Source organism: Paroedura picta, chromosome 12 (genome assembly GCF_049243985.1).
Source record: "Paroedura picta isolate Pp20150507F chromosome 12, Ppicta_v3.0, whole genome shotgun sequence".
NCBI lineage: Eukaryota > Metazoa > Chordata > Lepidosauria > Squamata > Gekkonidae > Paroedura > Paroedura picta.
In genome coordinates, this window is record NC_135380.1 from 68,624 (window position 1) to 96,344 (window position 27,721).

At 47.4% G+C, this 27,721-nt stretch overlaps 1 protein-coding gene across 9 annotated transcripts in view; it reads left to right on the forward strand.

The window, feature by feature from the left end:
• CEP164 (centrosomal protein 164) overlaps positions 1-27,721 on the forward strand; it is a 60,518-nt gene that overhangs the window by 28,453 nt on the left and 4,344 nt on the right. For 7 of the 9 annotated variants that reach the window (XM_077306940.1, XM_077306942.1, XM_077306944.1 and 4 more), the window contains 14 exons: positions 626-842; positions 4,530-4,607; positions 4,806-4,937; positions 6,124-6,246; positions 11,059-11,202; positions 12,447-12,515; positions 17,227-17,405; positions 17,710-17,839; positions 21,225-21,292; positions 21,745-21,946; positions 24,432-24,539; positions 24,979-25,093; positions 26,446-26,814; positions 27,369-27,423. In XM_077306940.1, coding sequence (XP_077163055.1) covers positions 626-842; positions 4,530-4,607; positions 4,806-4,937; positions 6,124-6,246; positions 11,059-11,202; positions 12,447-12,515; positions 17,227-17,405; positions 17,710-17,839; positions 21,225-21,292; positions 21,745-21,946; positions 24,432-24,539; positions 24,979-25,093; positions 26,446-26,814; positions 27,369-27,423 — 1,989 coding nt within the window. Of the gene's footprint in view, positions 1-625; positions 843-4,529; positions 4,608-4,805; positions 4,938-6,123; positions 6,247-11,058; positions 11,203-12,446; positions 12,516-17,226; positions 17,406-17,709; positions 17,840-21,224; positions 21,293-21,744; positions 21,947-24,431; positions 24,540-24,978; positions 25,094-26,445; positions 26,815-27,368; positions 27,424-27,721 lie in introns of those variants that run through there. The other 2 variants (XM_077306943.1, XM_077306946.1) reach the window with 2 other exon arrangements.

Below are 27,721 nucleotides of genomic sequence, written 5' to 3' on the forward strand. Positions count from 1 at the left end.
ATATTTATAAATGATATGGATGAGGGATGATGATGATGATGAGATTTATTTCCCACCTCTCTCAACAGGCTCGAGGCGGGTCACAACTAACCCTATTAAAATTCTCATGAAAACATCAAGCTACCAACATGATGGCTAAAAAAGAAATCCCATCCCTCCCCCTCTATCAAAAAAGGTGAAGAGGAGAGGATGGAGGGGAGTAGCGTACACTCCGACTCCTGTGGGGAGGAGCGGTGTCCTTAATTTGCTGACCCCAGCCTCAGCCATAGACTTGGTGGAAGAGCTCCGTTTAACATGCCCTGCGGAAAGCTGACAAATCCTGCAGGGCCCGCAGTTCATCCGGAAGCTCATTCCACCAGGTAGGGAACCTTATCAAAAGCATAAGGCCCTACGGCAAGTTCTTACAGCTTCGAAATCCAAGGATGCAAATTGCTGTGCCTTTTCTGTCTCTCCAGCTGGGGTGTTTGAGGGGTGGATGTTTGTCAGGGGTTAACCAGCAGTTTTTGTTAAATTTCTAAATGTATTGATTTTTTTTCAAATCACTCACGAGAGCCTCAGTGCTGAATAGCGACTGCAGGAGCTGTAAGGAAATGCATCTGACTGGTCATTGCTGATTGTTTTTCAGACTAGAACAGGAAGCTGCACTGCATAAGCTTAAGGATGATATGGAATCATTACAACGATTGGAAAAGGAAAGGCTTCAGGACCAGAAACAGTTTGCCCTGGAGAGAATGAAGATGGAAACAGAAGCTATTCAGCAGGCAGAACTGGCAAAGCTGGAGCAAGAGAACATGAGAGCCTTGGGCGAGATGAAGGAGAGACTGCAGGTGGAACAGGAAGTGGTGAGACTGACCTCTCCCTCACTGGACAAGATCTTTCTTGCAGTAGCAGTGAGCTTCTCTGTATCGCAGTGACCAAGTAGAGCCCAGCTTGAGTAGCAAGTTGGAACAGAGGAGCCTTTTTCTTGCACCTTAATGGTTGCAAAGTTTTCCTGTAGCTGCTGAGATGTCTTTATCTTTTCATCGTTACTTTATCTCTGGATACCACTTGGGTTGCCTTCCCCAAGCCATCAGAAGGATATGTCATGCATCACAAATGTAGGTGTATAGAAGTGGATACCTGTGGTATATTGCAGATGAGGTATTAACAGTGTTCAAATCATCATTTAGGAATGAAACCTACTGGGTAAACTTGGGCCAGTCTCTCTCTCTCTGTGCGTGCGTGCCCCTAACTGATCTCCCATGGTTGTGAGAGTAAACTAAGAGGAATATACTTCTCTGAGATCCTAAAATATTGCTGTAGAGAATTTTCAAAACTAAAGCTCCAGCAGGGGGTGCTCCCATCCCTCAAAACAGCACATGCGCTCGCACTCCCAGGCGACATACCACATGTTCCCAGGGCAGAGCAACTTTCCGCTCAGTTCCATTTTCACCACTGTGAAATGAGGACATGTTTAACTGGTGCTCCATATGTGTGTTGTTTGGCTTTGAAGGCCTTATGTGCCAAAAATTTACACCCACACTAGGCTTTCCACTGAAAGCAACCCTGTGGGGAAAGGCTTTGTCAGCAGGCCCACCTAAAACATGGTCAGAATCTTCACCCTCTACTATGGCTCTGATAAACAAGACTGCAAGATCAGGTCCATTCTCAGTTTGGTCACTAGTGGTGGTTCTGACCAACTGTCAGGGTATTCCGAAGATCTTGCTTTAGCAGTGCTTGGAGCCCCAAAAGATCTGCTTCAACAGGCAATGTCAGGGCTCACTTGCCCTCTAGAAACCCACTTCCTTCGAAAAATTCAAAGAAAGGTAGGAACAAGGAGAAAACAAGAACTCCTAGGAACAGTCAAAGCACAACACATTCTAAGGATAAGGAACCAAAGCAGAACTGCCTGAGATGGCTCATTGTACACCATCCTCTACTGGGGTGTCAGTCCATGGTTCCCTTTCTGGGTTCGACAAGAGGAATTTGGAGATCAGTTCCTGAGGACACCCTGGTTGAAGGCCAGGCACACTTCCCAGGGACCGGGGATCCTCAACAGATTCATACCTGCAGAGATATTCATATTCCTCTGCTGCTCTGAGTTTCAGGATTGCAAACAACCAGGCAGTTAATGGGGGTTACCAGCTTGTTCTATGGGAAGGTTTGCGTCAACATGTGTGCTAGATTCAAGTTGAGGCAATCAGGACCTACAAGCAAACCATAAATGCTGGGAAGCCTGCTGCTGAGGTTACAGCTAGGGCCATGGCAACAGCTGTCACTCTCATGAGGCACTCGTGGCTACGAAATACCAGTGGCTCAGCTTCCCGATGAAGACTGTGGGCAAAAGCAGGAGTGGGAAGATGCCTCTCACCTGGCTGCACCTTCAGTATTGATTCTTTCCCCAGCCTCTTCCCCTTCCCCACTGCAGCAGCAGTATGTTTTGTGCATTTTATAACCCCCCTGTACCTTTTTCTACCAGAGGTCTAAGATTTTTCTGAAAACTGGAGTGGGGGGGGGGGTCCCCTCAAGTTTAGAGAAAAATCTCTCTTCTTCCCATGTGGGTTCAGTTAGCGAAAATAAGTATCCACAGATGAGCCCACATGTGGCTGTTAGTTTAGAGGAGATAATTAGTGTCATCAAGCTCCCTCTATATACCCTGACGCACCAGTCTGAAGCCTGTGGAACTGGGAGATGGTTACTGTTGCCGCTAAGTGGTGGTGACAGCATTCCAGTTGAACTATTCAAAATCTTTAAAGATGATGCAGTAAAACTGCTACACTCAGTATGCCAGCAAATTTGGAAAACTCAACAATGGCCACAGGATTAGAAAAGGTCAGTTTACATTCCAATCCCAAAGAAGGGCAATGCCAAAGAATGTTCAAACTACCGCACCATTGCACTCATTTCTCATGCTAGCAAAGTTATGCTCAAAATCCTACAAGTTAGGCTCCAGCAATATGTGGACTGAGAACTTCCAGAAGTACAGGCAGGATTTCGAAGAGGCAGAAGAACTAGAGATCAAATTGCCAACATACGCTGGATCATGGAGAAAGCTAGGGAGTTCCAGAAGAACGTCTACTTCTCCTTCATTGACCATGCTAAAGCCTTTGATTGTGTGGAGCACAACAAATTGTGGCAAGTTCTTAAAGAGATGGGAATACCAGAGCATCTTATTTGTCTCTTGAGAAACTTATATGCAGGTCAAGAAGGAACAGTGAGAACTGAACATGGAATCACTGATTGGTTCAAAATTAAGAAAGGAGTTTGGCAAGGCTGTATACTGTTGCCTTGCCTATTTAACTTGTATGCGGAGCACATCATGAGAAAGGCGGGATTAGAGGAGTCACAAATTGGGATCAGGATTGCAGGGAGAAATAACAACCTCAGATATGCAGATGATACCAGTCTAATTGCAGAAAGTGAAGAGGAACTAAAGAGCCTATTGATGCGGGTGAAGGAGGAGAGCGCAAAAGCTGGCTTGAAACTCAACATCAAAAAAATGAAGATCATGGCATCCGGCCCTCTCAATTCCGGGCAAGTAGATGGGGAAGAAATGGAGATAGTGACAGATTTTATTTTCCTTGGCTCCAAGATCACTGCAGATGGGGACTGCAGCAAAGAAATTAAAAGACGCTTGCTCCTGGGGAGGAAAGGTATGGCAAATGTAGACAGCATCCTAAAAAGCAAAGACATCACCCTGCCAACAAAAGTTTGTCTAGTCAAGGCTATGGTGTTCCCAGTTGCAATGTATGGCTGCGAAAGTTGGACCATAAGGAAGGCCGAGCGTCAAAGAATTGAGGCTTTTGAACTCTGGTGCTGGAGAAGACTCTTGCGAGTCCCTTGGACTGTAAGGCGAACAAACCGGTCAGTCCTAGAGGAGATCAGCCCGAACTGCTCCTTAGAAGGCCAGATCCTGAAGATGAAACTCAAATACTTTGGCCACCTCATGAGAAGGAAGGGCTCCCTGGAGAAGAGCCTCATGCTGGGAGCGATCGAGGGCAAAAGAAGAAGGGGACAACAGAGAATGAGGTGGTTGGATGGAGTCACTGAAGCAGTAGGTGCAAACTTAAATGGACTCCGGGGAACGGTAGAGGACAGGAAGGCCTGGAGGATCATTGTCCATGGGGTTGCGATGGGTCGGATACGACTTCGCACCTAACAACAACAAATGTGTGGGTTAATTTGCTTATCTGCATAGAAGTGGCGGGCTATAAATGAAATGAATGAATAAATAAATAAATATTATTTGCTGTTCTGGTAGCCTGTTAGTTGATGCTTGGCAAAAAATAAATCCTTCAAAATGTATACATATGTATTTCGACAATGCCTAGCCATAAAAGATAGGAGGGCATTCTTTGAAAGTGAACTTCTTACCCAACAGGGAAGAGACAGAAGGTATGCTCTGTCAGTAGGACAGGCCAAGAAGGGATTTAAGAGGCCCATTGGTATTAGCCACAAAAAGAAAGGGCACAGCATTCAATCATAAATTGTTTTTGCAGTTTAAACATAGCAGAAATTTCATTTTAACAGACTTCTTCATGGCTTTGCAGGCTGTGGGGGAGCTAAAGAAGCAGTTTGCGACTGAGCTGCAGCACCAGCAGATGGTAGTGAGAGCAGAGCACCTCAAGGTAAAATACCTGGAAAGAAGGAGCTTTTATTGTGCTGCTGCCTGGCATCTGCTGTAGCCTCTTTAGTTTCTTGAATGCAAGTGTAGCTTATAGCTCAACCAGCCACTCCACTTGCCAGCAGAAAGCAGCAGATGAAATGATCCCCAGGGGGCAAGGCAGGGAGGACTTCTCTTACCTTCTCTTTCTGTCTTCTGGCAGATTGTCTCAAGCCTCCAGTCGCAGATCACAGAAGCCCCCAGAAGGGAAGAGGCCAAACTGCAAGAGGATTTGGCAAACACAGAGCAGAAAGCTCAGCTGAAGACTCATCAAGTAGCTGAATACAAGCAAGAGGTAGTGCTTTGAGAAGGCGGGGATTCTCCCACCTGCTATTTTGTTCTGTGCTGCAATGAGGATTCAGGATCAAGATGTAACTCTTCCTACCATTGACTGGCCAGGTTTAATACAGGGCTTACCTTAGCTTAACCCCAGCATTCACTTTGTTAATGTACCTGTGCCTTTAAGCTCAGTGGATGCATGTTTTCTTTGGCATGTGGGGATGTAGAATGAGAAATTCTGTATAATGGAATAAGAAGATACTAAAGCATATGACGACCAATTCTCACCCCACACCTTATCTCAAGAGAGTCAGTGCTCACTTAAGAAAGGAGAACAACAGCAGGGGTTAGATTTATGGAGGGTAAGTCTGTCACAGTGGCTATTAGTCATGGTGGCTGAGGGACTGGCTGAGGGTTCTGGTTTGGGGGGCATCATCTGGGCATGGAGTTGGGTTCACTGTGGTGGGCAGGTAGTCGTGAATTTCTTGCATTCTGCAGAAGGCTGGACCTGGAGGTCCCTTCCAACTCAGATTCTAGGGCAGCCCCCATATTCAGAGAAACTAAACTTCTGAAGCCCAGAGCCCAGAGGCAAGATCAGGGGAAGGCCTCTATACCCTGTTGCTGGTTGTCCAGAGGAACTGGTTAGTCACTGGGTGAGACAGGATGATGGAGTATTGGACTGATCCAGCAGGGCTCTTATGTTCATATATAGTAATTTGAACACTTGTGTCTGATGCAAGGGTTTCCTTTGGAGGTATATTGAGTGTTTCACTGGTTCCAAGAACCTGAAGTCATATCTCAGCATGGGGAAGAGTGATTGTAGCCCCCCCCCTCCCCCCGTCACAGAACTACCTCAGAGCCCTCTTTTTGATACACTGCTAACTGCCTTTGTATCACTAGGCCTGAAGGAAAATTCATGGTGGTGAGATGGGTCAGGTGGAAAGAAGCTCAGATACAGAGAGCTAATTACTGAGAACTTCATGGGTTACAAGCACTACCCAGAATTATGTCTACAAGCACATGAGTAATTACAACAGTAGTTGTAGTTACTCCCCCCCCCCCCCCAACACACACACAGTTAAGCGGCAAGCTGTTGTGCTCGATACTAGTTGAAGCTTCTCAGGAATTTTATGTGACCCTATGTAGTCTTTTCTGGTGTTAGAAAATGATGGTGTGACAGCATGACTTTGCCACCACTACAGCTTATTTGCCTCCTGAAGGAGAAACGGCAAGCGATTGAGCAAGACCACACAAAAAAGATGGAGAGGATGAGAGTGGCACACCAGGAGACCCTGGTTAGGGTCCAACAGCAATATGAGGATGAGGTAAGATTGTAGCCAGACCTTGTGGAATGAGCCATGTGGACTCCCTGTGCCTGGCGATGGATTTAGGGTAATGAACATGACAGTCTATTCCGTGGTGGTTAAATTAAGATCTGCTAAACCCAGGTTCAAATCTCCACTCTTCCATGGAAGTGGAGTCCTGGGGCTGTCCTGACTTGCCCGCTTGGTTGACCCAATAAAGATAAGTGATTTAATAAAGATAAGTGTAAAGCTCTGCATCTGGGTCAGAAAAATGAAAAGCATGCCTACTGGATGGGGGATACGCTTCTAGGTAACATTGTGTGTGACGAGACCTTGGGGTACTTGTGGATTGTAAGCTAAACATGAGCAGGCAGTGTGATGCAGGGGTAAAAAAGGCAAATGCCATTTTGGGCTGTATCAACAGGGGCATCACATCAAAATCACAAGATGTCATAGTACCATTGTATACGGGCCCGCAGAAGCCTTTCTCGCCCCCCCCCCCCCCCGAGCATCATGTCTGTCATCTATGCTTACAACCTTCCCTGTCCTTAAAAAAACAAACAAAACCCCGCCCCCATTGTCCTCATTATAATGTAACTAGATTTAAAGCCCATTTTATGTTAGAATAAAATGGGCGGTAGCCGCCGTCCCTAGGGACGGCACTTGGTGGTTGGCCAGGGCGGGAGAAACAGTTTTGGGCCCTCCCTCCCGATGGCGAAAGGCTCTGCGAGCCACCCAGTACCGTCCCTGGGCCCGCAGAAGCCTTTCTCATTCACCCCCCCCCCCCCAGCTACAAAGGCTTCTGCGGGTCCGGGGACAGCGCTGTGCGGCTGCGCCAGCCGACGCCGTCCCCGGGCCCGCAGAAGCCTTTCTCCTCTACCGCCCCCATCTGCAAAGGCTTCTGCAGGCCCACAGGCCTACCTTCCGCAGGGAGCTGCAGGCCTACCTTCCCTCTCGGCGGCCAGCCGAGCAATGGGGCGGGTTGTGCCCTCGTCGGGAATGGGGCGGGTTGGGAGGCACTTCGCGCCTCCTGGTTGGTGTTTGCCAGGCCAAACAGCCAATCAGCAGCCATGCACAGCTATCACATGTGGACACTAGCCTGGGGGCAAAGGAGGGGGAAGCGGCACAGCGCGGCTGCTGATTGGCCATTTGGAGCTGGACTGACAAGCAGAGGGCCCAATCGGGAGGCGCGAAGGCCCTCCACTTGTCAGTCCAGGGGAAGGGGCCAATGGGCACCCTTCCTCATCCCGGACAGGGCCTGCCATCAGGGCCCTTACTGTATTATTTAATCCGCTCCACAGGAGAGGTTAAAGATTCCAAGACAATGAAATAGCAACCTCCCCCACCTGCCGTCATGTTTGGTCAGCACCTTCTTTCTCTTTTTTCATTAGGATTAAACTTCATACTTGACTTTAGTTTGAGCGTGGGCAGTCTGCGTTGGGTGGGGGAAATGGCGCAATAAAACAGCCCACCATTTTGTATTACCTTTTTTATGTTATGGTTTTCCATTATAGTGTGGTTGTGGTACTTAAAAAAAAATTCAGACTTGGAGGGGGTCATTCAAATACCACAAAATGGCACTGGAAGTGGATTTGGAGTTTTTGCCACGTGATGATGATTGACAAGTAAAAAAATGGCTGGAAGTTTCACATTCTGTCCCTTGGCTATCACATGTGGACACTAGTCTGGGGGCAAAGGAGGGGGAAGCGGGTCACAGGCTCCCCCATGCAGACATGGGAAAAGATCCGGAGAGCTATTCTAAGGTGAAAAACCAGGGTCAGTGTGGCATAACAGCTGGGTGAGTCCTCTGTGTGGAAAAAGGTCCCACTGGGTAAAGACGTATTTCTTTTTGTATGTCCTGAACTTATTTCCCAAAAATATTTATTTTTATTTACAAGAGAGGGAGATAAAACTGTCTCTAGTTTCTCCACCCCAGGCATCTTTTTATAAACCTATATTGTAAACCCCTTAGTTGTATCTTTTGTAAACTGAGAAGTCTCAGACTCTTCAGCCTTTCCTTATAGGAGAGGTGCTCCAACATCTTAATCATATTGGTTGTCCTCTTCTATACTTTGCAGAGCTGGACAATGTCCTTTTTGTGGTGGAACAATCAGAACTGCACACAGTATTCCAAATGAATTTTCTCTGAGAGAAAGCCGCCAGTACAAATCTTAATTTATCTTTTTATAGAAAAGGTGGCAGGAACTGAAATGAATATAGCTATAACATGATTACCCTCTAAATTAAACATTTGGTCCCTAATGGGATTGTTATGTCAGTGTTTGGCTCTGTGGCCCTTTCTTCCATGCCCATGGAAATGCTGATCAAAAGTCAAATTTCCTCCAGGCCAAATTGGCCAAGGATTCTGGTTTCCTTGGGTGCGGGGGGGGGGGGGGTGCTTCATCTGGTCATGGAATTGAGGTCACTGCCAGTGGGCAAGTAGTTGTGTGTTTCCCACATTGTGCGGAGGGGTTGGACTAGATGGCTTTTTACGTTCCTTTCAGCTGTATTATTCTATGATAAATATCAGGTGGACCAGAATACATCTTGTTAACTCTCATTAAATTCTCAAAGTAAGGTTATAAGGCTAAAATTAACACTTGTTCACAATTAAAGAGCAATAAATCTGCTATTGCTTCAGCTTCCCTAATGAACTAGAAGATTGAGAGGCAGTTCTGCCATCAAGTTGCAGCGATTTATGGTGACCCCATAGAGGCAAAAGATAAGCAGAATTGGTTTGCCATTGCCTGCCTTTGTGTGGCAACCCTGGACTTCCTTGATAGTCTTCCATCCAAGTACTAACCAGAGTCAATCCTTAGCTTCCAAGATTAAATGAGATCAGGCTAGCCTGGACCTGTTACTCATAGTGATTCTGTGGGGGATTTTCCTAATGTTTTGTAGCTTATTTGATTCTATGCCCTTTTTTGGCGCTCGATCTATATCAGTCTGGCTTTTGTCCTGGCCATGGGGTAGAGATGGTGTTGGTCGCCTTGTTAAATGATCTCTGGCACCAGCTGGATTGAGGTGGGTCAGCTATTCTGGTTCTATTAGATTTGTCGGCCGCATTTGATGTGGTCAGCCATGAACTGCTGGCACACTGCCTCGCTGGGACGGGGATACGGAGCACAGCCTTGAGGTGGATATGCTCCTTCTCCACAACCGGATACAGAGGGTGGCAGTGGGGATGAGTTATCGGATACTTATCAACTCCCTTGTGGGGTTCCTCAGGGCTCAGTACTTTCTCCCATGCTATTTAACATCTTTATGAGCCCTCTGGCCCAGCTGGTACGGAGCTTTGGGCTGGGTTGCCATCAATACGCTGATGACACCCAGCTCTGTCTCCTCATGGATGGCCACCCGGACTCCCCCCTGAAACCATTCGCCAGATGTTTGGAAGCCATGGCAGAGTGGCTTGAGCAGAGTCACCTGAGACTCAACCTCTCCAAGACAGAGGTCTTGTTGTTGGGTCATCAGTGCAGGAAGCACGCTTACCCTCTCTGCCAGGGACGCAACTTGAGATCGTGTCCCAAGCCAGAAATCTGAGGGTGATCATTGATGCCTCATTAACACGCAAGGCACAGGTCAAGAAGGTAGCTAGCCAGGCATTTTTCCTTCTTTGTCTGGCTCCGCTACTAGCACCCTATCTGTTCTCCAGACACCTCCAGAATAGATTTCTGTAACTCGCTCTATGCTGGCCTGCCTTTGGGCTTGCTCTGGAAACTGCAACAGGTGCAAAATGCAACTGCTAGGGTCCTCACAGGTACATCATGGAGGGCCCATATCTTCCCATTGCTGAGGCAGCTGCATTGGTTGCCAGTTGTCTTCTGGATCAGGTTCAAGGTTTTGGTTTTGACCTTTAAGGCCATACACAATCTGGGCCCAGCATATCTGAGGGACCACCTGTCGCCTTTCTGGGGCTTTTTTTCCAGTTTTATGGGTTTTAATGGGATATTGGGGTTTTTTAGCTGAATTCTGTAACCTGCCTTGATCCTCCGGTGGGAGGCAGATAACAACAACAACAACAACAACAACAACAACAACAATAATAGAATCATAGCTTTGGAAAGGGCCATATGAAGCAACACGACCCCCAACATGTCTCTCCTTGTCCTGTATAGGGTTTATTTATGTTTATTTATATATTTTTTATATTTATATACTGCCCTCCCCTGAAGGCCCGGGGTGGTTTACAGGGAACAGGAAACAGATACATATAACATGAGGAACACACGTGACAACAGCAGCAGTACAACAACAATAAGCCCAACATGATAACAGTAATAACATGAGCAAAGGAGCCTCAGCTCAACTCCCATCGGGACCCAGTGCGCCAGGCAGACTAGTGGCGGTTATAATAGGATTGTGTGTGTGTGTGTGTGTGTGTGGGGGGGGCTGAGGGCCAATTGGAAGCGATGGTCCGGGTCAACCTCAACGAAATGCCTGGTGGAGGAGCTCCCTTTTGTAGGCCCTGTGGAACTGTTTAGGTTTTATCCAGGGATAACAGTGTCTCATTAATTCTCCCCATTCAACCAGGTTTCTGAAATGCCTATTACATTGTTATTTAGCACTCTCAGCATACAGGTCTCCTATATTGCCCTACTCCCATTCTCAAGTTCCTGTCTGCCCCCTAGCTTAGCCTATATCACAGGGTGGTTGCGAGGATAAAATGGGGACAAGAAAGATGTAAGATGTTTTGTGTCTCCATAGGGTAGAAAGGTGGGGCAGAAATAAAGTAAATAGATGGATGATAGGAATCACTCCTGTCCAGGAACAGGGCTGCAGGAGTGCCAGGAGGGGAGGCCTGGATGCCCTTTCCTTCTCTGGTTTTTGCAGGAAAGGAAGTGGCGGGCAGAGCAGATGGTGGCCTGGAGAAGTGAGCAGCATCGCCTGGAGGAGCTCCATGAAGCAGAACTCAAGACTTTGCAGAAGAAGCAGGCTGATCAGCTGAAGGACTTGCAGAAGAGCCATCAGGAGCAGGTGGGGAGGTGGCACAAGAAGAAAGGGGCCAAGACTGCCCTCCAGCAGGCAGTGGACCAATGGGGCTGTTGGGACAGTGGGAGCTTCAGAATGGTTTTGTGGACAATGTGTCCTCCCTGCTCCCTAGGGCAGTCTTGGAGAGCCCTGCCACACTACTAGGAAGATCTTCTCCCCCCTCCATGCTGTGCTCAACAGTGGATGTCCTATGCTCCTTCTCAAGCTGATCATTTGCCAGCAAAGTCTGTAGGCAAGCAGGGGAGTGCAGACTTTATCTAGCAGGGCAGGCATTGGAAGAGAGGAAGGCAAAGTTCCACCCCCTATCTTTCGGGATTGGAATATCTCACCCATTTATGTAATTCCAGTGGCTTGCAGTCAAGAAAGCCCAGAGCCCTTCCTCATCTGAGAAACTCTGTGCTTTCTCTATGCCTTTCCCACAACACAATTTTCAGTTAATTTCTGTGACTAGGAAAAGGGAAAAGTGAGGCAGACCACTTTAATTGGTGAAAGGCCCCGCTAGTTATAACTGCCACCTGACCAGCAAGGAGCGATGCTGATGCCACTAGCTGTAAGTCTGTGTCCAGGGGAGTGCAGTTCCATCCAACCGGAGGCAAAATGAATTGTCAAACACTATCATCACCTTAGGCTTGTCTGAACTGATGTTCAGTTTGGTTACTCTCATCCAGAAACGAGAACAGAGGCCAAGCACGCATTGTGTCATCTGCATACCATTGAGGACAGAGACCAAATGTCCAGTCGTTTCCTCAAAATGATAAAAGAGTTTAGGAGCAACAAGTAGAATTCCTTGTAAGGCTCCAGTTGTGAGGGCTCTGAAGTCAGTGGACCGTCTCTCAGCACTACCCTTTGGACATCTCTCAGCACTACCCTTTGGACACTACCCATGTAGTCATCTATGGGCCTCTTTCCTGCCAATTGATTCAGAAGGACAACTCAGTTGGTGCTCTCGTAAGCAGAATCGAGTGCAATCCACATCCCAGAGCAGGTTGTTCACAAGAGCAGTGAAAGCTATTTCCACCACAAAGCCAGAACCAAGCCAAAAGCCAGAGTAGTGAAGTATAATCCTTTCCATCCAAGGACATCTAAATACAATATATAGCCCCCTATTCCAGGGACTTACAGAAATAGGGGGACTGAGGGTGGTGGATGACACTGTTTTTGCATGCCAGTATTGCCCCAAATTTGCTCGGGCAGACTCCTTCACCCTTGCTCCCTTCTCTCATACACAGGAAGAAGTCTTGAGGAAGAAAATGCAGGAAGCACTTGATGAAGGGAAGAAACTGGAACATGAGATAAATGTATGTGATTACAAAGTCTCATTATTTGTCCTCTGCTTCCTTGCATCCATTAGTTATCCAGATGAAGCTGCTTTGAGGGGAGAGCAGGAGTGGCTAGATTTCAACTGCAAGCGTTCATCTTTAGGCGGGTACAAGGAAAAAGGCAGAGTCCTGTGCAAGCCATATCGTGGGGGAAGGTGGGGTGCACAGTGCTTGTAGGAGGCAGTAATCAGATGTTCACTGGCAGTCTTCAAGCAAAGGTTGGATACACACTTTTCTTGGATGCTTTAGGATGGTTAGGGCTGATCCTGCATTGAGCAGGGGGTTGGACTAGATGGCCTGTATGGCCCCTTCCAACTCTATGATTCTATGATTCAACATCTGACTCGTAGCCTGAGTGGAGAGGACAGTCCCTCTAGGACAGGGCATACCTGAGGTCTTCAAAGTTGTGAAAGCTGGTGAGCTAGAACAAACAAGTTGCCTTGCTTACTGTTCCCAAGCCACTCTAGCGAGGAAGAGCCATTAGCTGAATAGCTGTGTTCAAGCAGCTGCTAGTGGCTTGGTGCCTCCTGGGTGAGCTGTGCTGAGTGATAAAGGGCATCAGAGGGAACAGTTTTCAGAAATGGAAAGTTAGTATCAAAACACAGATTTACAAATGGATGCTCTGCAAAACTGCAAGGCTGTATTTTGTCTATAACCCTACCCCCTTTAGGCTTATATGACAGCCATTTCATCAGATTGGAGGACGGTGAGCAGTGGGTTGTCCCAAGGCTTGGTCTAATACTTTTCAACATTTTTATCAATTTATCAATGACAGCAATATAGGATGGGGAAAATTTTGTCTTGGTAGTAGCATGTGCGAAAAGGATCTAGGACTCTTAGTAGACCATGCTAAGCACGCTTCTCTAGGGCTGGGAGCGACCAATAGATTTCCGCCCGCAGGGCGTAGTGTCCTGTGGGGGATATAGGGCAGTAGGCGGTCCCTCAAGTATGTGGGTCCCAACTCGCGTAAAGCCTTAAGGGTTAATATCAAAACCTTGAACCGGAACCGGGCAGCAATTGGCAACTAGTGCAGCTGCCTCAGCACAGGCTGGATGTGGGCCCTCCAAGATGTGCTGGTGAGGACCCTAGCAGCTGCATTTTGCACTAGCTGAAGTTTCCGGATCAAGGACAAGGGTAGGCCCGCTTAGAGCGAGTTACAGAAATCTAGTCTGGAGGTGACCGTCGCATGGATCACTGTGGCTAAGTGATCAGAGGACAGGTAATTTAACACGGGGGAGACTTATCTTGGCTGTAGCATGTGCGAAAATGATCTAGGAGTCTTAGTATCATAGAATCATAGAGTTGGAAGGGGCCATACAGGCCACCTAGTCCAACCCCCTACTCAACGCAGGATCAGCCCAAAGCATCCTAAAGCATCCAAGAAAAGTGTGTATCCAACCTTTGCTTGAAGACTGCTAGTGATGGGGAGCTCACCACCTCCTTAGGCAGCCTATTCCACTGCTGAACTACTCTGACTGTGAACATTTTCCCCTGATATCTAGCCTATATCATTGTACTTGTAGTTTAAACCCATTACTGGGCGTCCTTTCCTCTGCAGACCATACATTCAACATGAGTCAGCAGTGTGACTCAGTGGCTAAAAAGGCAAATGGGATTTTAGGCTGTATCAAATGGAGTATCGTGTCCAGATCACAGGAGGTGATGGTACCGCTTTACTCTGCTCTGGTTCAGCCTTACTTGGTGTATTGTATTTAGTTTTGGGCACCCCAAATGAAGGGGGATGTTGACAAACTGGAACGTGTCCAGAGGAGGGCACCAAAGATGGTGAGGGATTTGGAGACCATATGAAGAAAGGTTGGGGGAGCTTGGTCTGTTTAGCCTAGAGAGGAGATGACTGAGAGGAGATCTGATAACCATCTTCAAGTATTTAAAAGGGTGCCATATGGAGGATGGAGCAGAATTGTTCTCTCTTGCCCCAGAGGGACAGACCAGAATGAATGGGATTAAATTAATTCAAAAGAAATTCCATCTAAATATCCGGAAGAAGTTCCTAACAGTTAGAGCGGTTTCTCAGTGGAACAGGCTTCCTTGGGACGTGGTGGGTTCTCCATCTTTGGAAATTTTTAAACAGAGGCTAGACATCCATCTGACGGAGAGGCTGATTCTGTGAAGGCAAAGGGGTGGCAGGTTACAGTAGATGAGCAATAGGATTGTGAGTGTCCTGCTTAGTGCAGGGGGTTGGACTAGATGACCTATGAGGTCTCTTCCAACTCTATTATTCTATTATTCTATGACTCTCCCACCCCTCTCCAGGTACCTGCTTCGTGGCCAGGTCAATTAACGTGTGCAAGGGAAGGTGAACAGGAACTTAGCATCCCCTCCTCCATTCCCTCCTGCCCAGAGGAAAAAAACTGTCCTTTTGAAATAGCAATAGAGACATTTCAGTCACAAGGTCATTCAGTGGTTGCTGCCAGGCCTGGTTGTGCAACAAAATTTGATTCCAATAGCACCTTTAAGACCAATAAAGATTTATTCAAAGTGTGAGCTTTTGAGTGCATGCACTTTTCCTCATACAGAATCACAGAATCAGAATCACAGAGTTGGAAGGGGCCATACAGGCCATCTAGTCCAACCCCCTGCTCAACACAGGATCAGCCCAAATGAAACAAGCATCATAAGAGTACAGAGAAAAGGTAAATTAGTGGCAAATTAGTGAACTGTCATAATATCCAGGTAATCAGTCCTTTTGAATCATAGAATCATAGAATCATAGAGTTGGAAGGGGCCAGACAGGCCATCGAGTCCAACCCCCAAAGCATCCTAAAGCATCCAAGAAAAGTGTGTATCCAACCTTTGCTTGGAGACTGCCAGTGAGGGGGAGCTCACCACCTCCTTAGGCAGCCTATTCCACTGCTGAACTACTCTTGACTGTGAAATTTTTTCCCCTGATATCTAGCCTATATCGTTGTACTTGTATTTTGAACCCATTACTGCAGCAACGGAAACAGCATCCTGCCCTCCTCCAAGTGACAACCTTTCAAATACTTAAAGAGGGCTATCATGTCCTCTGTCAACCTCCTTTTCTCCAGTCTGAACATTCCCAAGTCCCTCAACCTATCTTCACAGGGCTTGGTCCCCTGGCCCCAGATCATCCTCGTCACTCTCCTCTGTACCCTTTCAATTTTATCTAAGTCCTTCTTGAAGTGAGGCCTCCAGAACTGCACACAGTACTCCGGGTGTGGTCTGACCAGTGCCGTATACAATGGGACTATGACATCTTGTGATTTTGATGTGATGCCCCTGTTAATACAGCCCAAAATGGCATTTGCCTTTTTTTACCGCTGCATCACACTGCCTGCTCATGTTTAGTTTACAATCCACAAGTACCCCAAGATCTCGTTCACACACAGTATTACCTTGAAGCGTATCCCCCATCCAGTAGGCATACTTTTCATTTTTCTGACCCAGGTGCAGAACTTTACACTTATCTTTATTAAATTGCATCTTGTTCATGAGTTCAGTTGTAGTGCACAAAAAAACATTGAAATAAAAATGTCATGGTTAGTAATTAATGGCAGACCCTTTCCCAGTTGTGAAAATAAATAATTAAAAGAGACTAGTTGCTTGCCCCATTTGTCTCCACCCAAGCATGGAAGCATACCCACAAGTGACAATGTGCTCAGTTTTTGTTTGTTTGTTTGTTTGTTTGTTTGTTTGTTTATTCATTCGTTCATTCATTCATTCGTTCATTCATTCATTTATTCATTTATTTAATATTTGTTATTTTGTCCTTAGGCCTGTTTGTGGTAAGTCCTCCCTCAAAGGCCAAAACAGCCCTGGAAGAGCCCTGCTTCCCCATCGCCCTTTTAATGACAAAATTTAAGCCTAGAATCCTGGGGTTGTCTAGGAACTGCAACTGAGTGCTTCCATTTTTTAAAAGCCACAGATGTTCCTCGTATCATTTTGGGTTTTTCTTAACTCCCCAATGTACTCTTTTTAATGTGTTAGATTTTTCAAATTTGTATGCCATGCAACAACACCCTGGTCATTCTTGTGTGTTCACAGCCCCAATCAACAGATTTAACTATTCTCTGATTTAGCTGACTTGTTTATTACTCTATATAGGAGAGGAATGGGAAGGCGACTGTAAGCCACTTTGAGCCTCCTTCGGGTGGGGAAAAGCGGCATATAAGAACCAACTCTTCTTCTTCTTCTATATAGTAATAAACAAGTCAGCTAAATCTGAGAATAGAGTAAAAAAAGTCTTCAGACAGCAGATTAGATATGCCTTTTGTCTTTCCTGAATCTGTTGCTTATCCAATTCATTTGGTGCCCCCAAGTTTTAGTATTATGGGAGAGGGAGAAAAAAATTATCTGTTTCCATTTCTCAACAACCTGTGTAATTTCTATAAACCTCTGTCATGCCCCCCCCCTGTCTATTTGTCTAAACAGGAAAGCCCAAGAGACTCTTCAGCTTTCTTCACAGGAAAGGCATTCCAGACCCTTAATCATCCTGGTTGCCCTTCTTGGCACTCCATATCCTCTCTCATTTGAGAAATGAGGTGTTGTATTCCTTATGAGGCCATCCATTGCTCTGTACAAGGGCACTTTTATTCTGGCCTTTTTGTCCCCAGTCATGTGTTCATCATGAAGCAATAGGCTTGTCATAATGGCATTACCTGCATGGACAGCAACAAAGCAAATGCCTGGTCTTTATTTCCTCTCTCAGGAAGCAGCTTGGGCAGCTGAGCTCCATATCTCAGAGTCCCGCAGAGAACAGGAGGCTCTGACAGAGACAACACAGCAGCTGCACAAGACTGTGCTGGAGCTCCAGGCCCGGAAAGCAGAGCTGGAGTCACAGGTTGAGCTGCTGCACTTGCGGAGTCAGCACCTGCAAAAGCAGATCAGGTATGCCAATTGACAGTGTCTGGCTGTGCTGAATTAGTCTCGCCTTCAGTACTCTCTCTGCACACCTCTCGGAGTATTCCCCTGCCCTTTCTTCATGAGTGTGAAGTTTGAGGAGGTAGAGGGGCCGCTCTGTGAACATGGCAGGGCTGCACTGACAATGACAGCCTCTCCTACCTCTTGAATATTAAGAGAGGATCTGCTTGTGGCCTCTGTGAGGCCAAATGAAGAACAGATGCTGCAGTTATTGGGCAGCTTTTTCTCTTGTCATAGATGGTGCTATAGCTCTTTTCTGGTTTATTGGCAGTGAGCTGGAGGCTGCAAGCCAGAGCAAGCAAGAGCTGCTGAAGAAGCTGGGACTTCAGAGCAGTGAGGGATCTCCAAGGAAAGTGGACGAAGCCCTCCGAGTGGAAGACCTGAGGGAGTGCCATCCAGTGGTTAGTAAAGCTGGATGCTGGACTGTGTCAGGGTGGACATGGTTTACTTGGGATTGACCCACCATTTTCAGTCCCAGGCATCCTATTGCTCTGAATGGGGTTAGTGTTCAACGGATGACATAAATGGGTTAGGTCCAGCAACTTTACTCTTTAAAGATTCATTTCTTCCCCTAGAGAGGAAGGGTTCTTTCTCTCTGGAGCAATTCTCCTTGTTTAGGTTCTCATTACCTAGAGAGTTATTGTGATCTCTGGTTAATCATAACCTGGACCACATGCCACCATTAAATAGGCTCTTTGCCACATTCTATCAGTCTTGCACTGACTTTTCTGCTAGTAACACTCTCATTTTATTGCCTCAGTAAACCAGGGGGTCTGTTTGACTTTTTCTGGGGAAAGTAGTGGCTTGGGCCAGATCTTTGAAGGCCAGATCATGAAGATGAAACTGAAATACTTTGGCCACCTCAAGAGAAGGAAGGACTCCCTGGAGAAGAGCCTAATGCTTGGAGTGATTGAGGGCAAAAGAAGAAGGGGACGACAGAGAATGAGGTGGCTGGATGGAGTAACTGAAGCAGTAGGTGCAAACTTAAATGGACTCCAGGGAATGTTAGAGGACAAGAAGGCCTGGAGGATCATTGTCCATGGGGTCGTGATGGGTCGGACACAACTTTGCACCTAACAACAACAAGTGGCTTGGGGTGATTGTGTCAACTGCTCAGATCACCTGTCTGTTGAAGAGAGTGGTCAGCGGCTTCCAATCACCTTCCCTCCCCCTCTCCTCCACAACAGACACCCTGTGAGGGAGGTGAGGCTGACAGAGCCCTGATATTACTGAAGAAAAAGGAGAGTTGGTTCTTAGATGCCGCCTTTCTCTACCCAAAGGAGTCTCAAAGTCACCTTCCTGTTCCTCTGCCTGTGAGGTAGGTGAGGCTGAGAGAGCCCTGATACTACTGCTTGGTCAGAACAGCTTTATCAGTGCTGTGCCAAGCCTAAGGTCACCCAGCTAGTTGCATGTGGGGGAGTGCAGAATAAAACCCAGCTCGCCAGATTAGAAGTCCACAGGGATTAGAAATCCACGGGGTGTCTGTTGTGGGGAGAGGAAAGGGAAGGTGAATGTAAGCCGTTTAGAAACTCCTTCGGGTAGAGAAAAGCAGCCTGTAAGAACCAACTCTTCTTCTCTATCCACAACCTCAGTGATATTTTCATTTTATGTGGTGGATACCCTCAACCTCCCCACCATTCTGAGAGTTTTCACCTGTGGTTGGCTGCACATTCTCTGTGTCAAGGGATTTACAGTCTTCCCTCATTGCAATGATTGGCTCCTAACAGTCCTTGTTGTCCTTATTGCCTTCATCATATGAGAACAACCTTGCCTTTATGGGAATTCGTGTGAATTGAGAGCTTGCATCCCTGTCCTACTAGAGCTCCCCAGTTTATTGGAGCCATGCAACAACACCCTGGGAGATTCCATCCTGCCTGGTCCTATCCACCAAGGTTTGTCAGCCATAATCAAGGGGTTATAAAAGCCTTCCAGTAATGCCAGATCACCTGTCAAGTATCACAGCAGGATCCCACATCTAGACACACTTCACTTAGTAGCCTGTAGAATTCTGCTGACATGGGTTCCCAGAGGCTTGGAGAGATGTCTACCTCAGTGGCCAGAAGCCATCTGCATGGAGCTCCTATAGGTGGAAGTACCTCAGTAACTTTGCTTTTTAACATGAGTAAGATTCATCTACCTTCCCACTGACTCCTGTTCTAGAATACCTGCTCTGTCTCGGTTTTCTCAGATTGGTACACTAATCTCTGACATCTTTCTGCCAAATATAATGGTAGGTTTCCACCTCTAGTCCAAAATGTGGTCTTCACCGCTTTCTGTTCTTCACCTTCATCAGATGCTGAAAGAGTCCTTTATTGGCCTAGACATCAAGAAGGCTCTCTTCCCTTTTATGTTGACAGAACTGTTTTCTGTCAATACACCAGTATTTTCTTTCTGGTCTGGCCCTAAAAATGGACTGCCTGTGTCAGTAGCTTTTTCAGACTATTGAACTATGTTCTGAGCTGGCTCATATACCAATCCCCAAATGTCAAATTCTCATTCCACCAGAGCAGTAGCTACATCTTCTTTCAGTGGCAAAAGGATTCTCTTTCCTCAGCTCTTGAAGTTCTGAGTATGCCACCCAGATCCAGCTTTCAATCATCTTGGTGGGGCAACATGCCTTAGATACCAGAGCAAGTGGAAGCATTGTGTAGCTAAGCTATTCTCAACTCCCTGCTTTCCTGAACATCTGTACTCTGAACCCATCAGAGAGTTGAACAGAGAGCTTGCCTGAGTAAACACAAGTTGCTCACATGTATCTTGGTTTTAGGATGATCTCCTGTGCTGTCCTGATGACACACAAACGGCAGGCAGACAAGCAGGCAGAGGTAGTCCAAAGTCCAGATACCAGCTAAAGCATACTCAGAACTTCAAGTCCAAAGGGGAATCCAAAAGCAGAGTTCTAGAGTACAGTCCATGGACAGAGACAAGCAAATCAATCAGGAGTATAGGCTACAAAGTCAGGAACTATCAAGACATGTTGCTTCCACACAGCCACTCCCTTGCTTGTTGCTTTTATACACCGGGCTAAACACCTGCCAGCTACCTCAGACGTGCCCCTGCAAACTGGCATCCTCATTGCTGATGTGGAGCCTGTGTTGTGCTGCCAATCTGGCACTGTGCCTTCTGTCTTCCTCCCATTCTTCCTTCTATGCTATCCCAATGGCTTTGGTGACAGGGGAGGTGAAGCGGCTGGCAGATGGCAGTCTGCTGCCAACTCAGGGCTGGGGTGCTGAGGGGCCATTCTACTGGTACCTGGCTGTGGATTCATGTATGGCTTCTCAGTAACTGCTTCCTGCAGTGTCTCTGTTACTGGCTATGGGTTTAGGTCAGGTCTGCTGGCTGCCTCTTCTTCAGAGAAGCCATCTGCATCACTGTGCTGGTCCATGACATATGCACTAGTACAGCCCACCCACCTGACCTGAAATGGGTACCTTGAACTTGGGAGTCTTAACTGAGGAGTAAGACATGATTCTTTTCCTACTGAGGGAGCTTTTAGCACCTAGCCCTAGAAGTCTTTGAAGCATAGCTCTGTGCAGGTGCAAAGGGGGACCAGATGAAGAACAGTCTCCCTTGTTTCTTTGAAAGCTGCTGCCAGTCAGAGTATACAAGATTAGGTTGTAAAACTAGCTTCATATGGATGATGAGAAAATCATCCTGCCTCATGATAGGGGTGTTGTAGGCAAGCTATCTCAGTTAAAACATCCAGTGCTATAGCTGTCGTGAGGTGGAGTCCAGACTTCCACTGTATCTTAATTAACTAAGTTTCAAAATTATTAAACCCTCAAGCCCTCCTACAGAGAGATGGAATCTGAAATGAACCAGAGCCATGAAGAAAGCAGTCTCATGCTGGATCAGTAAGTGTCTTTAATGCTCTCAGAACAGCCATGTGTTCTAGATGGGGCCCAGTTCAAAGACTTGGGCAACTTAGGTGGGCAAGACAATAAAGCTTGATGGTTTTTGGGGGTGTCTTCATAATGGGAAGCGTTAATAAGATGCCATTTGGCCCACTGCATATGCTGTTCTGCATTTCATGGTCTGTACTGCCTGAGTCACTTAACCACAGGGGTTGGAACAGAGCTTGCTTGGGATGCAGTATGGACAGAGGATAAGGCTCAGTGGTAGAGCATCTGCTTTATATGCAGAAGGTTCCACATTCAATCCATAGTGGCATCTCCAGTTAAAAGGGCCATAGGTCATAGGTGGCATAAAAAACCTCAGGTATAAGAGTTGAACTTGATGGACCGGCTGTCTGACAAATGCTGTAAGGCAGCTTCATGTGCTCCTAGTTTTATTTCTCTTCCTGCAGGGTTCGTCATTACATTTCTGCTGAAGGAGCTTCTGTAAAGAAGACCAAAGAATTTTTGGTGCACCATTCCATGAGGAAAAGGCAAAGCAGCTCAAGAGCTCTGAAACAGCACTGGAGCCGTGACCTGCGCAGGGCACAGGAAGCCATGAAGGACCCAGCCCCATCTCAGGTGTTGGAGGGCGTGTATAGGAACCTGGAGGAGGTATTTCCTTCATTTCATAGAATCATAGAATCATAGAATCATAGAGTTGGAAGGGGCCATACAGGCCATCTAGTCCAACCTCCTGCTCAACGCAGGATTAGCCCTAAGCATCCTAAAGCATCCAAGAAATGTGTTCATCCAACCTTTGCTTGAAGACTGCCAGTGAGGGGGAGCTCACCACCTCCTTAGGCAGCCTATTCCACTGCTGAACTACTCTGACTGTGAAAAACTTTTTCCTGATATCTAGCCTATATCGTTGTACTTGAAGTTTAAACCCATTACTGCGTGTCCTCTCCTCTGCAGCCAACAGAAACAGCATCCTGCCCTCCTCCAAGTGACAACCTTTCAAATACTTAAAGAGGGCTATCATGTCCCCTCTCAACCTCCTTTTCTCCAAGCTGAACATTCCCAAGTCCCTCAACCTATCTTCATAGGGCTTGGTCCCTTGGCCCCAGATCATCTTCGTCGCTCTCCTCTGTACCCTTTCAATTTTATCTACGTCCTTCTTGAAGTGAGGCCTCCAGAACTGCACACAGTACTCCAGGTGTGGTCTGACCAGTGCTGTATACAATGGGACTATGACATCTTGTGATTTTGATGTGATGCCCCTGTTGATACAGCCCAAAATGGCATTTGCCTTTTTTACCCCTGCATCACACTGCCTGCTCATGTTTAGCTTACAATCCACAAGTACCCCAAGGTCTCGTTCACACACAGTGTTACCTCATCCAGTAGGCATGCTTTTCATTTTTCTGACCCAGATGCAGAACTTTACACTTATCTTTATTAAATCACTTATCTTTATTGGGTCAACCAAGCGGGCAAGTCAGGACAGCCCCAGGACTCCACTTCCATGGAAGAGTGGAGATTTGAACCTGGGTTTAGCAGATCTTAATTTAACCACCACGGAATAGACTGTCATGTTCATTACCCTAAATCCATCGCCAGGCACAGGGAGTCCACATGGCTCATTCCACAAGGTCTGGCTACAATCTTACCTCATCCTCATATTGCTGTTGGACCCTAACCAGGGTCTCCTGGTGTGCCACTCTCATCCTCTCCATCTTTTTTGTGTGGTCTTGCTCAATCGCTTGCCGTTTCTCCTTCAGGAGGCAAATAAGCTGTAGTGGTGGCAAAGTCATGCTGTCACACCATCATTTTCTAACACCAGAAAAGACTACATAGGGTCACATAAAATTCCTGAGAAGCTTCAACTAGTATCGAGCACAACAGCTTGCCGCTTAACTGTGTGTGTGTTGGGGGGGGGGGGGGGAGTAACTACAACTACTGTTGTAATTACTCATGTGCTTGTAGACATAATTCTGGATAGTGCTTGTAACCCATGAAGTTCTCAGTAATTAGCTCTCTGTATCTGAGCTTCTTTCCACCTGACCCATCTCACCACCATGAATTTTCCTTCAGGCCTAGTGATACAAAGGCAGTTAGCAATGTATCAAAAAGAGGGCTCTGAGGTAGTTCTGTGACGGGGGGAGGGGGGGGCTACAGTCACTCTTCTCCATGCTGAGATATGACTTCAGGTTCTTGGAACCAGTGAAACACTCAATATACCTCCAAAGGAAACCCTTGCATCAGACACAAGTGTTCAAATTACTATATATGAACATAAGAGCCCTGCTGGATCAGTCCAATACTCCATCATCCTGTCTCACCCAGTGACTAACCAGTTCCTCTGGACAACCAGCAACAGGGTATAGAGGCCTTCCCCTGATTTTGCCTCTGGGCTCTGGGCTTCAGAAGTTTAGTTTCTCTGAATATGGGGGCTGCCCTAGAATCTGAGTTGGAAGGGACCTCCAGGTCCAACCTTCTGCAGAATGCAAGAAATTCACGACTACCTGCCTACCACAGTGAACCCAACTCCCTGCCCCCCAAACCAGAACCCTCAGCCAGTCCATGACTAATAGCCACTGTGACAGACTTACCCTCCATAAATCTAATCCCCTTTGAATGCATTTTATTCCTGTGGCCATCACTACATCCTCTGGCAAATTGTTTACAGGCAATTTGGGGGGGGAGTTTATGCCAAGATCTCAATTGTCATTTTTATGGGCATGGGGTGGCTGCCTATACATCTCCTGAGCTGGAGGCACTGTGGGAAGGCAGGGGAGAGTGGAGGGGGAGCCATGTTGTTGGCTCTTCAGCAGGGGGTGGGTTGTCGGGGCTGGATCCATGGATGGGCAGCAGGGTGACAAAACAGAAGGACAAGTGGCCAGCGGGAGCCATTACCACCACAGCGGCTGCCCCCTCATCTGCTCTGGCCAGGGAATGGGCAGTTTTGCTGGCATGTTACTACCCCAGCTAGCGAGGTGGAAGAGAATGGGGCTGACCCCCTCCTCTGTAAGCCTTGCAGTCATAAATGCAATTCATAAAGCAGCTGCTTCCTGTCCTCTTGCTGCCTGCCTAGAAGGTGTTTGTGGAGCAAATGGGACTTTCTCCTGAAATGTTTGTGGGGTGCTTTTTCTCACAGGAAGCCCGGCAGCTGGATGAAATGGGGTCTGCCATGAGGAGAGGACAAGCTCTGCTGAAGAAGAAAAAGGAACGGCTCAGTCAGCTGGAGTCATCCTTGCTGGAAGAGGTAATTCAGTAATCCCTCCGTCCCCCGAGAACTAGCCCCTCGTGGTACTGCTGCAGATAGTCTGGAAGGGTGGAATGGGGCAGGCCTGCCAAGGAAAGGAGCTTCAGAGCACCTGGCCAGAATTTCAGTCTTGGCAGCTACTAAGTACAGTGGGGAGCCATAACTGGAAGAACCTTTGCTCTCTGTGTCTCATCGGGAGGGGAGAGGGGGCTGTCCTCTGACCTGGTGGCTCAGTTCTGTATTTGAATGAGGGGGCCTGGTGGGTGGGGCAGCTTACTTGCCCATTCACCCAAACCCCAGCATTGCCTGTTCAATGGCCTTGGCAGGAGCTGCTTATCTGCTTTACTTGCTTTACTTGCTGACTATCTTTGCCAAGGAGGCAGGAAGGCATGGCCTTGCGTAACTAATGAGGACAGCCTTTCCACTTTCTCTCCTGAAGGTCTCCGAGGAAGATACACTGAAGGGAACAGCATGCAAGAAGGTTGTGACCTTTGACCTCAGTGATTCGGAAGACTCAGGGGGCAGGGCAAACACCAAGGAATTTCCCCACAAAAGTAAGACTGGGTGACCTAAGTCCCACAAATAGTACCACAGAGCCAGTGTCCAAGGCCCATTAGGTGTCTGGGGCTGGGCAGAGCCAGGGGTTCCCTCCTGGTGGGTTCTGCCCCCCCCCCCACTTGGAATGCATTGTTAGAGCATTCCTTCTACAGTGGGTGGTTAAAACTGGGCTGTGGTGCTCTCTCTTTACCGTATTTAATGCTGCCACCAGTAGTTCTCAGTTGCCAAGCATCCCCCTTTCTGTCTTTTGTGTGGCTTTTGGCTTTCTTTTGCTACCATGTTGTGGTTGGGTGAGGCAGGAGCATCTGCTCCATAAACAAATCTGGTGGCTCAGCTCAGAAAGCTCCCTCCCTGGAGTGGTGTTTCTTTAGAGCACATAATGAAACCCAGAGTATTCTGTAGGGTCCTGGGGGGGGGGGGGTACTGGCAATCTCTCTCTCGCTCTCGGTCTCTCTCGCGCTCTCTCTCTCTCAGATACAATGACACAGGAAATGCCCTCCTCTTGTGCCACCAGGCATCCTGCTGTGGGATCTGGAACATAGAATCTTAGAGTTGGAAGGTACCATCAGGGTCATCTAGTCCAACCCTATACAGAATGCAGAAAATTAATGTGCCCTATATCTGCCCTGTCTTCCTTTGATTCACCAAGACCATTTTAAATCTAACTGGCTTAAAGCTACCGAGACTAAACTTGCATGCCTGAGTTCTCCCCAAGTGACTTACTTAGACTGGGTAAGGATCAGACTAAGTAAGTCCTCAGGCAAAAAAATAGAAGACACTGAAAGGCAAATGGACATAGCAAATGCATCAGCTTATGTCTCATCAGTTGATACCAATAAATATAGAAGAGCCACTACACTAGCAAGATGCTTGGCCATGCCTACAGCAGTTCTGGAGGGCAGATATAAAAGAACTCCAATTTCAGAGAGATTGTGCACCTGCCCATTAAGGGAGGTGGAAACAATGGAACACATCTTCCCTTTGCTGCCCACAGCAAGCTTATCCAGCCACTTCTGGACAGGAAGCCATACCAAACAGAAGCAGATTGGTCCAAAGAATTACTCAAGGATGAAAAGGCTAACGTTTCATTCCAGATAGCGAAATTCTGTGCCCATGATTTAAGCCCGCCAGGAAGATAAACACAACCACTATCACTGCACCCTCTTAGCTAATTTCATTGAAAATATTGTCTAAAAGTTTTAAAGTTTTATCTGCATTCTGGTCTGTGACATATAAATGAACTCAATTTGATCTGCTCCACCCCTTCGTAAGTCTACTGAGTCAGTGCTACTTCAGGTAGTAAAAAGTAAAGTACAAAAACCAAGCTCTTCTTCTCCCTTCCTGGCAGTTGTTGACCTGAAACCAGACTTGCAGTTCCCCCAGAGTGAACAGATCCAGTATCTGACTGAGTCTCTGCAGCGGATAACCCGGGAACTGAACGGTGTCCTCGCCCTCCTGAGCTCCTTCAACAGCCAGCAGCCTCCTCACTTCACTTCCACCCAGGGCCCAGGGCCCCCCTTGTCAACAGAGGGCATTCCTCTTGCTGCCTACATCTCCCTGGCACATGCTCATTCTGCTGCACCATTTGTGTCTCCTGCTGGGACACCTCTGGCTCATCCGTGGGCCTGGAGTACTGGCTTGGGGCCCAGGCTGGCCACATCCTCTGGCCAGGCTGTGGACAGCATGTTGTCAGAGAAGTGGCACAAGTATTTTCCAGGTGAGAAGTTTTAGAGCATCTTGTTCATGTGCAGCTATTCTAGAGTTCTTTCCCAGTTGTTCACATCCCAGTTGTTCCTTTCCGTGGTGGGGGGGAGGTCCAGCAGCTGAAAGTGACCAGGCACTGCTTCAATTACCATGTGCTTGTAGCGGAAGGGGGGCAGAATGGTGGTGGTGATGAACAGTGAGTGGGATATGCACATGCTGTTGAGATATTTTCCCTATTAGCTGCTTTGTTGTGGCAACATCACCAGTTTACCTTGGATGCCAAGCATTTCAAAATGGGTTGCCCCTGGCTGTCTGTCTATCAAGCTTGAAATGCAGCTTAGATGTGGCCCCGGGGATTCTGCCTCCTGTTGGCTTTTAGTGCCGCTCTTGTTGTCCCTGGGAGGTTGTGGGATTGGAATAAGCAGCTGGCTCCATGACAAAAGGCTTCTGCTCCTATCCGGTCAGCTCCATGGCAGGTAGCTCACAAGGGCTGGGAGGAATGGGTACTGTGCTGGTACAGGAAGGCTCTGCATTGCACTTGGAAATGAATTCTGTGTTCTGTTCTAGGTAGCTTCCCGTTGCCCTTCAGAAGTTCTGGCAAGCTGGGAAGTGTAGCATCTGGGTAAGGGCTCATCTCACTGCTCATCAATGCCCAGGTCGGCTCTCATTGCCTAGGTCACCTGGGCTGAGTACAACTGTGTTGATTCATCAGAACCACTCACCACCTTCAAGTACCATTAGTTATGGCAGGCTTCCTCAACTAGGGTTTCCTGAAACCCTGGGCTTTCTTGATGGTCCTGGTATGGTTTCCTAGATGGGTGGGAATTAATTATCCTTAACACGCCCGCGGTGCTGTGGGCGCTGCGGACTAAATAAAGCGCTAAGCGCTTTGTGGGAGGAGTTAGGGCGGGATTAGTCCG